Source organism: Vanacampus margaritifer, chromosome 11 (genome assembly GCF_051991255.1).
Source record: "Vanacampus margaritifer isolate UIUO_Vmar chromosome 11, RoL_Vmar_1.0, whole genome shotgun sequence".
Taxonomy (NCBI): domain Eukaryota; kingdom Metazoa; phylum Chordata; class Actinopteri; order Syngnathiformes; family Syngnathidae; genus Vanacampus; species Vanacampus margaritifer.
This window is the reverse complement of record NC_135442.1, coordinates 7310706-7325705: the sequence shown is the minus strand read 5'-3', so window position 1 is coordinate 7325705 and position 15000 is coordinate 7310706. Positions and strand designations below refer to the sequence as shown.

At 42.8% G+C, this 15000-nt stretch overlaps 2 protein-coding genes across 3 annotated transcripts in view; one reads left to right on the top strand and one right to left on the bottom strand.

Moving 5' to 3' along the window:
* Window positions 1-129: 129 nt before the first annotated feature.
* On the bottom strand, window positions 130-10529 carry ino80da (INO80 complex subunit Da). The gene is made up of 10 exons (XM_077580999.1): window positions 10197-10529; window positions 8534-8780; window positions 7730-8457; window positions 7555-7657; window positions 7252-7476; window positions 7044-7177; window positions 5526-5659; window positions 5219-5457; window positions 4991-5148; window positions 130-4519 (listed from the first exon to the last, which is right to left on the bottom strand). The coding sequence occupies exons 2-10, from the start codon at window positions 8749-8751 to the stop codon at window positions 3525-3527; spliced, it is 2934 nt and encodes a 977-aa protein (XP_077437125.1). The 5' UTR covers window positions 8752-8780; window positions 10197-10529; the 3' UTR covers window positions 130-3524.
* A 2716-nt stretch (window positions 10530-13245) lies between these two features.
* The window catches only part of adam23b (ADAM metallopeptidase domain 23b), a 43853-nt gene continuing 42098 nt past the window's right edge, over window positions 13246-15000 (top strand). The window contains exons 1-2 of one of the 2 annotated variants that reach the window (XM_077581001.1): window positions 13246-13528; window positions 13635-13732. The gene's annotated coding sequence lies outside the window, so the exon portion shown is untranslated. The remainder of the gene's footprint in view (window positions 13529-13634; window positions 13733-15000) is intronic. The other variant, XM_077581002.1, reaches the window with a different exon arrangement.

The following is a 15000-nucleotide window of genomic DNA, read 5'->3' as shown; positions in this document are numbered from 1 at the left end:
TTACAATATCTCATTTTGCAATTCAAGTAGACTCATAATTTGTGTTAGCGAACCACCTAAAATGCTGTAAATTAAATAGTCCAAAAAATAAATAATTCAAAAAATTCCACACTTCTTTGTGTCAGCAAATACCTCACAGCAAGATTTATTTATACATCCAAAAACAAAAGATCAAATTTGTCACACTATATACAGATATTACATACAGTGTTTGTACACATATTACATAACTTGTACACAAGAAAAATAGACATAAAAATGTAAACCTTTTTGTATACAAAAAATACCTTAGACAATTAAACAAGGACCGATAACAAAAGGTGACTAGATTTGAGCTCGTCCTAAGCTTTCAAAACCATAAAACAGTACATTCAATGAATATGGAATTTGTCAGCCATCTCTCAATACAAGCAGTTACATGTGCCTACGAGCCCTGTTCAATTTGTTCTACATCAAGTCAGGAAAGGTGGTGGTGGTGGGGGGGGGGGGGGAGGTTAGGACGCAGCGACTACTCATGCTAAATGTGGAGCAGTATTTCCTTGTTTTGCTGGCAAAGAAACAATCCAAATATAATATATGCAGCCCCCTCCAAAAGTATTGGAAGGGCGAGGTCAATGCCTTTGTTTTTTATTGCATACTGAAGACATTTGGTTCTTCACAATAAAAACAAAAAGAAATAGCCTTGCTGTTCTTATACTTTTGGAGGGGACCGTAGCTAGAGATAAGATATTTTTTTTTCCACTTATATGTAATAACACTGCAGGCGTCTGTGGTGTGGCTACAACGATGTGTGTTCTCTTTGGAAATTAAGGAGGGGGAACTGGGCCTTCTCACAGCTGGAAACTGGCGGTGGGGGGGTTGGGGGTTAAGAGTAGCAAGCAAAAACGCGGGAGTAACATAAAATAACACGTCAGAACAGACATGCAGTGACAAACACGGCAGGCTTAAATCCTTTCACTTCTGTGCAAATCCATCTTGAACTACAACGTCCGTCTACTAAATTAACGGTAGATGAATATATTCCTGTTTTGATACCTTTTCATACGCACTTAACATAAGCAATCTCTCCCAGGGTTCTGATAGCTATTTAAAATAAAAATATTCTTCCGACGACTTAACATGACAACATACACAGCAAACAGACACCGATCCATCCAACGGCCCAGAGAGCTTTACAACCCGTTTGATTACCATTTGAAACACTTGAGAACTTGTTCTACTCTACACATCGCAAATGATTATTTCTGCCTGTTTGCTACTCAATAATTCACCGACAAACCCCAGGATAGAGCCCGTTACGCTATACACAATGCCTCATATGTGCATCCAAGGCCAGAAGTTGCCCTGCTGTCGTTCTCTTTCATTTAAAATCCAGATTATTCATCTAAAAGCTAAAAAAAAACCAGACAGAGCAATCTTAACTCATTCCCTGCCATTGACGGCCATAGACGTCTATTTCCGTTAGTTTAAAAATTGTTTCCACTTTTGTTGACAAGAGTATGAAAACTTAGAAAAAAATTATTGTACATTTAGAACAGATATAAAATTTGTGATTATTTGTGAGTTTACTAATGAAGTCATGCGATTGATTATGAAAAAATGTAATCACCTGATGCTCCTAATTCTTAATAATCTTTTCTTCTTTCTTTTTAAAAGTAATAAAAAAAAAATTGGGGTGTCAGGCAATTACATTTTTTAATCATAATTGATCGCATTACTTCACTAGTTAACTCACCATTAATCATAAATTCGATATCTGTTCTAAATGTACAATAAAAAAATTCTAGGTTTTCATACTCTTAACAAAAGTGGGAAAAAAGGTTAAACTAACAGAAATAGTTCAAATGAATTTTTGACGTCTATCGCCGTCAATGGCAGTGAATGATTTAAATGTAGAACAAGCGATAGCCTCGTGCTACACCTACCTGGTGACAAAGAAGACAAATGAGAAGTTTTAACAAAATATACGTGTAGCGCAGGGGTGCCCAAACAAAAAAAAAAAATCTTTATTCCACTGAAGTTCTGAAGAGAAATGTGCCAATCTCGCTCACATTCACACCTAATACAGTATTAATAATAACAAATGTTATTTTTAGTGTACGTCATGAACTGCTATAAAAAATAGGTCTGGCCAGAAATGGCCCTCGGGCTGTAGTCTGGACACCCCTGAAAGTCGAATGAGACCAAAAAGTCCGCAACAGGAGCACCTTGTGAAGTGGACAATGGAGTCCCTGGAAAATAACCGCCATCATCATCATCATCATCATCATCATCATCACGCTGGACTCACCAGGCGACGCTACATGGAACCACTCGACTATCATCCTGCAGTGCGATGCAACGTTGACGTCAATGTGTTTATTGCTTTAGTAACCTTTTGTGAAGCGGGTCGCACAACCAACAGTGAGGTCAGAGATTGAGACGAGAAAAATCGGCGTAAATGAGCACATGTACAGCATACACACGATATAAAAACAGCTTTAAAAGTATTTGGGGTGACCGTTGTCTATATAAGTCAGGAGCGCTTTTTTTTCTTCTTTTTTTCTTTTTTTTTTAAACGAGCAGTGTATGAAACAGGTGGGAAATGAAACGGATGCGAAAGCCATCTGAGCGAAAGGCGGGAGAGTTGTTCAGGAATGAAAAGGGGAAAACTTTGGGGATTCCGTAATCAATTGTGCGCGCCGTGACAGAATATCGTGTCGTCTGTCTACTAGTCACCATCTGCGACTAAACGCCATCTGACAAAATCTCAAGGCATCAAACAAGCTGACCGAATCCTACATACGATGCTGCCTTGACTTACGAGTTTGTAACTCAATTGACTTGATATTGAATTCCATTATCAGCGCACAAATGAAGCAACTAGTGCACTAACTAGAACTGTGTTACCACTACTAGTGCCAGTTTTGCCCAACTAGACTGAGCCAAGATGGACGTCAAGTAATAAATGCTCAAACGGCTTCAAGGAAAAACCATTGGAGCATTTATCCTTTTATTATGTTAAATCCGTTTTCCACGTTACTAGCAAGACAGAGTTGTTCAACTAGTGCATCGAATCTTATTCGACAAAGGGCGTACTAGTATAATGACCTCAAGGGCTAGCCTTAAAGCCATTTGAGCATTTAATAGATATTTTTTCCATTTTAAGGACCACTAACCAGTAAGATCTTTGTTCTCGCTAGTTGGACGACATGTCACTAGTGAGGCAAAACTGTGCACTAGTTGACATGGCACTTGCCCGCAAGTCAAGGTACTACTGTCTTTGATGAGACTCATTGGCGTTGCAAAAAAATAAATATTTGTTCCATATCCTGGAAATCCAGCTTAAGGTCCGTGTACAAGTATCCTCTTTGGCTTCACTAGTAGGACAACTACAGGCAAAAATGTGCACTAGTCGACATCCGTGCACTACTAGTGAAGCACTACTAGACTTTCAAAGTGATTTCGATATCCAACATGGACCTCAAGCTAGATATGAACGATAACATAGAAACGCTCAGATGGCTCTCCATCGCCGCCTGCGCTCAGTTACTCTGCGTGAAAGGGGTGGAGGCGCTGTTGGCACTTGCAGTGGTGGCACTAACGATGGAGAAGCCTGCAGGTGGCGCCGTGGAGCTGTGGCTGGGCTGCAGGTCGTTGGGGATGCCGCTGTGCGAGGCCAACTGGTGGCCGAAGGCCGCGCTGAACTGCGGGAGCTGCTGCTTGGGCTGCAGGGAGATCAGGGGGTCGTGCGGGGACGAGGAGGGCGGCGCCGGGGGCGCGGTCAAGCCCGTCAGGCCGCTGGGAGGCAGGGCCGAGAGCGCGGCCAGAGGCTGCAGCGTCACCGAGTTGACAGAGTGGCTGCCGGCCGGCGGGGTGGACAGCGACGTGGATATGAGATGACTTTCCGACGCCATGAGATTGCCGAACTGCACCGGGTCGGCCAGGGGGAGGGGGAGATTGTTCCACGAGGAGCGCGGGGGTTCCAGCAGGAGGGGGGCGTCTGTTTGGAAGGGGCTGGCGTGGGGCGAGGGGATTTGGTCGCTGTACGGGGACGCCACGTGCTCGCTGCCGTAGCGGCCGCCTTGGGGAGACGACGTCGCCGGCACGTCCGACTTGGCCAGGATTTGAGGGGGGCGCGTGCGGGCGAACGTCCGATCGGGGGCCTGAGTGAGCAGCGAGCCGCTTGCGGGGGCTACCGAGGCGGCGGCGCCCGACGTTTGGGGTAGGTCGGTGGGCTGAGATGGCGGCGAGGGGGCGAAGTGGCCGGCGGTGGACTGCAGTATGTTGTCCTCCAGCTCCAGGCTAGGAAAGTTGTCCGTCGGGAGGCGGCTGTGGAGGATGTCCGCCATGCCCCCCCCCGGCTGGACCGCGCCGGGAAAGACGGTCATGGCTCGGTGGTCCACTCCTTCTGACGGGGCGAGGTCTCCTATGGAGGTCAGGCACACCAGGGAGTCCGGGTAGGACCCCATGGCCTGCTGCAGGGCGCGCACCAACTCCTCGGCCTCTTCCGTGGTGGGCAACAACTCCCCGTTCTTGCCTGCGCGCAAAAGCAAACGTCAGCATTCCGACATAGTTGCCTCCCATTTAGAACTGTGAAATCTGGATTGGCGGCGGCTTCAGCAATGTAAACGTCACAACATAAGCCAAGTGGGAGTTTTTGAGCAATCTACTTATATTAAAGTCCATTCTCCATTGACTCTAAGGGTATGAATGATCGAGTAGCTCTGTCCCAAGATGGCCGCCCTGTGGTTACGCTTCTTCCCATTGGCTCACAGCGCGGGCGAGTCATCTAGTGTTTATATCTATGTACTGTACAGCACTACACATTTTTCTTCTCTCCATTTTGTGGTTTGGATGCCCTCTGGCAACATGCTGCCTCTCACAGGCCAGTCTTGGTACTACAACAAGTTAGGAATGAGTTTTCGTTTGGTCAATTTGAAAGCAGTAATCACCTTCTAATCACTCTCACGCTTGAAAATGGTTTCAAATATCATGTCTAAATGTGCACCTTCAAACAAGTCGAAGTCCTGAAGATCGTCAGGTAGTCTCGGCAAAACATCCGAAAAATCCTCCTGGTTCAGCTCGAGGTCGTTGGGAATGTCTTCCATTTCATTGGTGATGTCATCAGGAAGTTCGTCCGTACTCAGTTCTGGAGTTGAGGGGCTCCTGCCAAAAAGGAGGACAATGTTACAAACCTGCGCGAACGCATAGTGTAGTGTTGTGGGTTCACGCAGACCTGATGCTGGCCTGGGAGGACAGAGCGAGACTCATGGCCGGCATTCCCAGGTACCCCTGAGGCAACGCGGGAGGAATGGGTTTCTGAGGCCGCCGCGGCACTCGCCTCTTCTTCTTGTGTTTTTTGGTGAGTGCCGGTGGTTTGGTCTTTTTGCGCGGCTTACGCTGGTGCTGGTGCTGCTGGTGGTGGTGGTGATGGTGTTGCACTCGCCGATTGCAGTCCCCGCGTAGGAAGTTATCCTGTGTAGAACGGGGCAGGGAACGGTGATTACGATTCTTAACCACACGCAGTTCAACGTGGAACGCACCATCTTTTTGGCATGCTCTTCACAGAGTGGCGTCTGATGCGTGATATCGAACACGGGGATGGAGCACTGCTGACCATCTGCAAACTTGGCTGTGCAGCTTGCAAACAGCTGCTGGGAGCGATTCAACAGAATGTCTGCACAGAACAATTAAGGACGAAAAAGAAGGCCCGGATGGAGAGCTTGCGGTGAGAATATCTCAGCATGCGAAGTGCAGCTGAAGTGGATGAAAACTGCATTCTTGACCTGAGGGTAAAACTAAATCTGGGCTTGATTTACTAAAGGTTCGAAAAAGTGGGTACAAACAAACAGATGTGGAAGCAAATAGAAGTGAAATGAAAACCAATTGGAGTCGGAAATTGGGTTTTGATTAAGATGATGTAAGTGCATGTAATTGAATCATTCTACTTCGTCCTTGAATTTTATCTCACCCCATGTATCCAGATGTGTATCAAATGTGTGTGTATATATATATATATATATATATATATATATATATATATATATATATATATATATATATATATATATAAATGTATTGTTTGTGTTTGTTAAAAATAATATACAAATCTGGGAAGAGTAAAAACAAAGAAAAATAATGACAAAAATAATTTCATATTAATAAATAGGGATAAAATAGTGATATTTAACATTTTGAAAAATATTGGCATCGGCCTTTTTACGAATCCGAAGGCCAATAAAGCTCACCGAGCGGTGAATGCTTGCGAACGTAGCGAATTTTGGGTTTTTGTCAGGATCTGTAAGATATTCACAGACAGTTCTTACTTGTCGCAAAGACATTTCGAACATGCTCTTCGAACATGCTCAGACAATTTTTCACTGTCTGCGAAGATCTTTTGAAACCTTTTACGAACCCTGACGAAAAGCCCAAATGAACTCCATTGGCATGCATTTGTCGCTCAGTGAGTTATAGTGAACTTTAATTTATGGATTTATTTAAATTTCCACTTTATAGCAAAAAAAAAAATATGCTGAGACTGGGAACTCATTACACTTTTTATTTATTTATTTCTAAAAATAAAAAAATAAATTAGGAAATGGTGTTGAAATTTTGGAAAACTTAAATTTACAGTAGAAAACTTTTACTTGCTTAGTTTTTAATTTAGCTTAAAGACACATGCTGATGACTCTGGAAGCTCCCTGCAATTTTTGTTGTAAAGAATTGATAGCTTTGTTTAAAAAAATAATTAAAAAAATTACGTTAATATTTTCTCTTTTACTGCAAATGAATATCGGCTTGAAATATCTTTTATCAGTACTGCTTAACTACTAATAATCGATATCTGCCTTGAAAAAAACATATCGGTCTCATTACTAATAATATTAAAATAATCTCATATTAAATCATAACCGCAATATTGAGGGGGGGAAAATTGCAAAAAAGTGATTAGTTTTCAAAATCGTTCAGCCCATCAACACGACTTAAAACGGCAAAATCCTTAAACATGATTGACGGTCTCTACCTCTTTTGACACCCGTTACCAGTTGTTCAAAGGATACGCTGAAAACAGTGTTTGGTGAAGGGCAGCGCTCTGTTGTTGCAGGCCTGGCCTTTCGTGTGGACTGTACACGTCCCCGCGTCTGTGTTCTGCGGTCTGACGGGTGCCCCGCCGTGGTGATGTTCTGATCCAGCGCTAAGCACGCAGAAATCGCTTTAATTGGTTGAAAAAGAATGCTTTAAAAGTATATATATATTTTTTAAGATTACCTTGAGGGGCTTTGAGAGGAACCGCGCAGCTCCCGGATGAGCTGCCCGGCGCAGTCTGGGTTCTTGCTGGCGGCGTGCACCAAAGCTTTCCGGAAGGCGTAGCGGTACCTCTTCTGGCGGATGCTGGCCCTCTCCTGCCTGCACATGTGCTTGTACTTCTGCTGCAGGTACGAGCAAAGCCTGAGCAGTCGCGTCCTCCGCGAGGAGCCCGTGTCGTCCTCCAACCTGTTTCAAAACCAGACGATCGGTGAAAGGAGGAGTTTGTTGGATTTGTGTGCTGAGTGTTGATGTTTGGTAACAAACCCGTTCTGTGGCCTCCAAGTGCCCAAGCCAGGTACGAATCTCTCTGCCTCGACTTCTTCATCATCGTCGTCATTATCAGCGCTGTCCTCCGACCAGTCCAGTCCTGCAAGAAAAAGCCCGTCTTCACCTCACCGAAATCTTGAAATATGCTGCTAAAGAAATCAAAGTGAAGCACCTAAATGAGGAAAGAGTTCTCCGTATTCTCTGTGTCTCTTGGTACACAGCTGCACCAGATGCTGCAACCTGGACAGGCAGCGGGCCGACGGCGAGTAGGACGCGGGTCGCATGACCACCACGTGATTGGAAGCCAAAGGCGCTTTCCTGCCGAGCGACGGGCCTGGCGGCTGCGCGGGATTGGCTGATGCATTAACGGGCATCCCAGAAGGCAAGAAGTTGACCGTCTGAGGCGGTGCTGGATTGCATAATAGACCCTGCTGAGAGGGCGTCTGGAGAAGACCTGACTGCTGCCGCGGGGATTGCGTGGCGAGCGGCGACGAGGGGTGGACGCGGGGAACGGGCGAGGGGTTAAAGTGCTCAGAAGATGTCTGGAAACGGTCCGCGTCCTGGCAGATTTTCTGATTCAGCACCAGCCGACTCTGCAATTTCTTCTTGATGGCGTTGCTTTTCCGAGGAGGGCCCATCTCCTCCCCGTCCGTATCGTCCTCGTAGAAGGTAAACGGATCCACGAGTTCCCCGTCGGGAAGGGCTAGCAGGCGCGTACACGGCGGCGATGGCAGAAGTTCGTTTAGACCGTTGGAAGCTAAAGGTAAAGGCGGCACCGTTATGTTGAGGGCCACGGACTCCAGGTGAGCCCGCGAACGCATTTCCTCCAGAGCATCGTGTTTCTTCTTGCGTTCCTTCTTCGGGATGAAGCCAAGGACCTGCAGGTGGCTGTTGCAATACCTGGAACAGCAGTTACGATTCCTTTAAGTACACACATGATCTACAGTGTAAGTTTAGAACACTGCAGTTTACACACCTGCGATCTTCTGACTTCGGGATGGGGTTGGTACACCGCTGGCTGTTATACTTGGCCACATATTCGCACTGCTTGAAGGGGGCGGTCTTGTCTTCCAGAACGTGCCGTATGCAGAAAGCGTAGCCATTGAGTCTGCGTTGCTTGCAGAGCTTCGGGCTGTACGAGCACAACGGCTTATTGTCCACCTCTGAGAAATGTATGTGTTTGCCTTCATACATCACGTGACTCTTGTCCTTGACAACATCAGCTGATAGGATCAAGTCGGGACAGAAAAGCAAGAATGACATCATTAACACTTTGAAATGTGCATGTAACCATTTGCATATGTTCAAATCTAAGACAATTGCTTGTTCTTTCAGTCAACTGTAAAGAGGTTTTACAGCCTGAGCGTGAACCACTACATGGACATTGAGCTGGATCAAAGATATCAAATAAATGCTCAAACGTTATTATTTAGTTTGCACATGCTTGTATAAGAATATAACTGGAGAAATACTTTTAAGAAACAATCCTACAAAGCCTAATCAATTTATAAGCTTCCCTGCCTCCGCGTGCACATGACACTTGAGTTATTGTTTAAAAAAAAAACAAGAGTCACATGAACTAAGTCCGTCAACATTCGCGTGAATGGACCCACGCAAACACACCGCATACAAACAGTTAAAGAGATGTTATTCGACGGTTAGTTTAAACACTAAGGTACAGGTAACTTAACATAAGCGCAAACCAACTACCTTACAAGCACCTATCATTGACTTTAAGGGGTTGTAGCTGGTATTACGGGCGTCAGTGTGCCTCCGACACCCGAAGCGTGCACATAGCACACACTTTGAGTGAGAGTTTTAAATAACGGTAATGCAAATCAGGATATCGTTAAACGAATACCAAACAGCTCTGACGAAAACTAATAAGGGCGTGTTGGTTGGTTCCAAACGATAACTAACCGAAACGGTCGGTCGGACGGAGCTAGCTTGACCATGTTAGCATGTAGTCCGATGAGCAGTTTCAAAACTTGCATTGAATCAATAGTGTACGAAACTACACGTGAATACTACCTATGTCTTTATTCACAAACATATTACCCATTTTGGTCCCTGATTATTATTATTGTTGTTGCTTTTTACCTCTTGGCTTCTACGAAAATTCAAAAATATTCGTTAGCTTGTTAGCTAAGGAAGCTAAAAACACGAACAAGTAGGCGGTAGCTAACCAGGAAACGGAAACCTCTCAAATGGCGAAACGCGACGGGTCTCTATTTATTATTTGGAAACTAAACAGGGATTAATATACACACAATAAACATTTAAATTATAACATTTTATGTCCTAATATTTAAACACATTACCCACCGACACGTTCAAACAAAAGGGCTTCACGCGAAGCTAAGGCCTGTCATCGGGGGGCCTCCGGTAAAAAAAAAAAATAAATAAAGTGGTTGATAGCGTTACGTAATTAGATGCAAAGCAACTTTAAGAAAAAAATAATATATGAATACTGCTCAGCGTTTGAACTGAATAAATTGATGCTCAAATATAGGGAGCAATACACAAGAAAAAGTGGCCTGTTAGCCTGGACAGGCGCCGGCGTCGAGTGGTAGTCGCCTCCCCAGCTCATGGCTGCGCCAAGCGGTGTAGCCGTAAATCGAGGTCGAGGTCTCGCTTACCTTGAATTGGTACGGGCCGTTGTACGGTATTCGCTCCAGATAGACGGCCGAAATGTCTAATACGATCCGCTAGGCTATTCGTGCATCGTTGTCCCGAGATAGATTAACAATAGTGATCTTCATCGAGCTCGGCGCGACTTGACTTTCGGATGCATGTAAAATAAACGCTCGATCCAAATTTTAAGCAGTAGGTAGGCTGCTAAGGATTTTGTCAGATCCACAGCAGACTCCCTCACAGCACCACTACAGGCACTGCGGGGACATGACAACAACCCGCTCGACAACAACAACCTCTCCAACCATATTGGAAATTCAACTTTGTTAAGAGCGCCCACAGTGTCGAAGTGCAACAAAAAGTGTGACAGTGTCGTTGCCATGTTCTGCATTTAGTGCACATATGTGGCGAGAGGTCCGAGCGGGGCTGTTTTGAATGACAAATCCACGTAGACGCGGCTATATCATCTCGGTGTGAGTGTCTGTAATGTGCCCTGCTGCACTGCCACACTCTCACCCGCTGTTCACTGATGATGGACCACGTGTCAGGTACCAAAACACAAACTCCTGCTCCATCCATTGCAACACAGCATCACACAAAGACACTTTCAACATGTATTACTTAAATGAGTTTATGCAGTAATTCACTAGGCTCACTAATGAAAATTCATTTAACACATATACATATGGTGTAAATGTTACAGTATGTAGAAAAATATAATAATTAAAATGGGGGGAAATAATATGATTTAAAAATGTAGCCTGTATTTGTTTTCACCTTTGATTGGACCCCAGCCATTTATCGGCGGTCTATCATCTTCTCAATGTCATTGCGCCTGCTGGTTTGTCTCTACTAAATGATTATTCTGATAACGTCATTATCAAATGTACACCAAAGCAAGTGTGATTTATAGTTACACGCAGTTTACTGGTATGTGGGGCTTTTTTTTTAAATGTCACAAAAGTTGCAATTTTTAAAGATGACCACCACCTGTTATGTTTTCTAGACATTGTATCACCCAAAAAAAATGGCACCATTATGGAATATATCCGAGTAAAACAACATGAAATAGGATTCATGTTGGAAAAAAATGTAAGATCATTTATTAATCAAATCCCAACAACACATTAGACAATCATTTTTTTTTACAACTTTCATTAAACTTTTAATTAAATTTGAGAATGCGTTCACAAATTTCACCTATATTTTAGTTGCACAGAAGAACGAAATGATAGCTAGTGTTTTGTGACTATATTTCCTTAAACCTGGGAAAAAAAGAAAAGTAAAACATTAAATGAGAATTAAGCTTAAATTCTACTTAAAAAAAAAAAATCAAAATTGACCCCTTTTTTTTTCCTTTTTTTCATTTTTCTTACAAGGTTAGAATGTTTGAATGGTGCAAGTGGTCAAAATGTTGTGGCATGTCAGTGTTTATTGTGTGTATCATTTCTTCCTCTGTTCAGATGCGCATGAGTTCAGCAGATGGCAGACTTTCCTCCTTGGTGGCGTTCACACACCCGTCCATCATCTCAGAGGCTCTTCTTTGGGATCTGTGGGTAATGAATGAAATCAGATTTCAAATTTGCATTAGGTGAACACACTCGGCACATCCTTGAGCTGAGATTTTACCAGTCTGCCTACCAGGAAGAAGACTTCCAGCCTGAGTTGTGGCGGGACAAAAGGGTTCACTGAGCAAAGCCTTGACCGGCAAACTTGATTATATAATCATATAATAGAGCTTTGACAGCGCTTCCTTCATTATTAACGCTTGAAGGTTGACAACAGCTGACCTTGGACAGCTCATTAGCCTTCCTAAAGCAGCTGGCGTCGTCAAAGTCATCATATCGCACCAGATTTGCCAAAATCATTTCATCGAGGCTGTCATTGACCGGACTTGCTACAGTGATCTTAAGTGACAGAATATCCCATTTTACTTTTAACAAAACAATCATCTGGAGTAATAATTCACTTCAGCTACGACTCTCACAATCTTCTAAGTCACCCTGGTTTGCTGCACACAACCCCGTGTGGTCACGTAGGTGTTACATTTCACAGTATATGTCGCTCTGGGAAGTATGATATCACAGCTTCCTTTAATGCAGACCGCTAATGCTAGCAAACACGACAGGGAGCTTGCCTTCACCTGCAAGAGAAGATAAAAAAAACACACAATCCTATGGCTGATGCCTACCAGCTGTTGATAACATTCACGAAAGCTTCTCAAAAATGTCACATGGGGCCTTTTTGATGAAATCTCTTTCAGGACTTCTGCTGATTCACCACCAAGCTGGTTGGAGGTGAGCTTTGGTCCACTTCCTTTATAACAAGGCCCACTTGCATCCAGTTTTGTTTTTCCAGTTCATATATATATATATATATATATATATATATATATATATATATATATATATATATTAGGGGTTTTAGAAAAAATCGATTCGGCAATATATCGCGATATTACAGCGCGCAAATCTCAAATCGATTCGATATGCGGCCGAATCGATTTTTAAACATCAATTTTGTATGCCAATATATAACAAAACGTCTTACTTAGGGTTAGGATTCACACATTAAGCATGGAAGAATGTTGTATTAATGGAACATTAAGCCTTAATATTTTATTTTTATTTATTTTATTTGTTAAATGCAGTGGCTCAGTTATAAGTCTGAATTTTTCTGATAAATATATACATTTTCATACAAATCTTACAGTGTACATGTACAAGTTTACTGATTAGTATTTTCTAAATTTGAGCACAAATTTTTTTGCAATAATCAATTTATAGATTCGCATCAGGATTAATCGGCACCGAATCGAATCGTGACCTATGAATCGTGATACGAATCGAATCGCCAGGTACTAGGCAATTCACACCCCTAATATATATATACAGTGTATATATATATATATATATATATATACACACGTTTGTGTGTTTTTTCTGATCCACAGAAGTCAGCTTCTTCAATACCATCAAACCGTGAGTGAAGAATACCGTCAGAATGCAGATAAGATCTTAAAAGGAAAGGTTCAGGGTAAGTTCTCTTCAAGCATGCTTTGAATCAGTCTTCTTCATTTGGTTTGCCTTACCCTCAGCACAGCAACTCGGTGACCTTCAATTCCTTGCAAGTGTAAAACCGACGCAATTTAGGACACGCTCGGCAAAAATGATCACCTGCTGTTTCACGATTAATTGCATACTGCGCCAGCAACTGGAGTCAGCACATCTTCCCCAGGTTGTAGCTACCAACTGCCCGGACTCATTTTTCACAAACGGCCGGGTAAGCCTTTGTTGCTTCAGGCTATCAGAGACACACCGGCTAGGACCAAAGTACAGTAAGTACGAGTTTGTATTCATTTAATCATAATATGCAACACTAAGGGACTTAAAAGAAATCCTGGCTTTGTCTGATATCCACTCCTTATTGATATCTCCTTTTAGCTGCTGAAAGATACACATCATCGCCTTACAAGTGTTACTTCTTGTAGCATTTCGGACAATCAGCGGAGTCACTCTTCCTGGAGAGAAAATGTAGAAACGTGAGTAGAAACCCACTGACCGAAGCAGATAAATCAAGACTGCATTGGAAACAGAAAACTGGATTTCACTTTCCTTTCTTTTCTTTGGTCCTTCCTCGGGTCTCCTGACGGCCTCACGACTCTGGCTGGAAGTGTTCGGTTTAGGTATTTTTTAATAGGTTTTAGGTGAACTAATGAATATACACTCACACGCACGCACGCACATACACATACTCACTCACAAACAAAAAAAAAAAAAATATATATATATATATATATATATATATATATATATATATTAAAAAAAATAATTATAAAAAAAAAAAAAGGGGGCCCATGATGATGACATGTCAAATCGGTAAAATTACCGAATGAACAATACTGAGCTCTCCAGAAAAAGAAAAAAAAAAGAACCAGAAAACTGGTCCCCCAATTCCGGGCAGTGAACGCATACGGCTCACAATTGGGCATTAGGTATATCATTAACATTCCCAGACAATGCCGACATGAACATCTTCCACCGGGTCCTGTAATCTCACAAACAATGCTGTAAAAACAAAAACAAGCTCCGGTCACGGTTATTTCTTACTTGACACATAGCCCAATTTAGACATTTGAAAACAAAAAAAATCATTGTGATAATCTATCCTGTTTGTGTTTTTGGAAGCCAATGGTGTTCATTACAAGTTACATGGCACCAACCGAGGTGGCTGGCAAGTGTGCAGTCCCTTCGTGAAAAAAAAAGTGACAAGGGCTTCATAATATTCCCCATCTCGCACACCGCACACAAAATGGGTCACTCGGGGGAAGACAAAGACGTGCGTTGTGGCTAACAAACTCAATTAGTGAGTTTATGAAGTGACATACTGTTACTATTGTTTGCTGCAGTCGAGCCGCCTTTGATTTAAAAAAATAAAAAAATAAAAAACAAACTGGCAGGATTCACTACAGGCGGCTGTGTTACATTTTGATTATTTTAACATTTGACTATCTGATTGACATCAATATTACTCATCGCAGACCAGATGCTAAATTAATTCAACGTTGTCACCGGGTTCGATCGCCCTCAAATACAGTACCGTACATGCAAGATATTGATATTTATTGTATTCCCTCATTTTAGTTTAGACTGCTTACTAACAGATAATGCACTTTTGTGACTTCTCAACTAATAGTGCTCAGAGGTTGGAATGTTTCATTTGTTGTCCTGTAAATAGCGCATACTCAATTTAAATGAAATGGTAATTAATTATTTTTTATTAAGTCGGCATAAATACTATTGTGTTTTT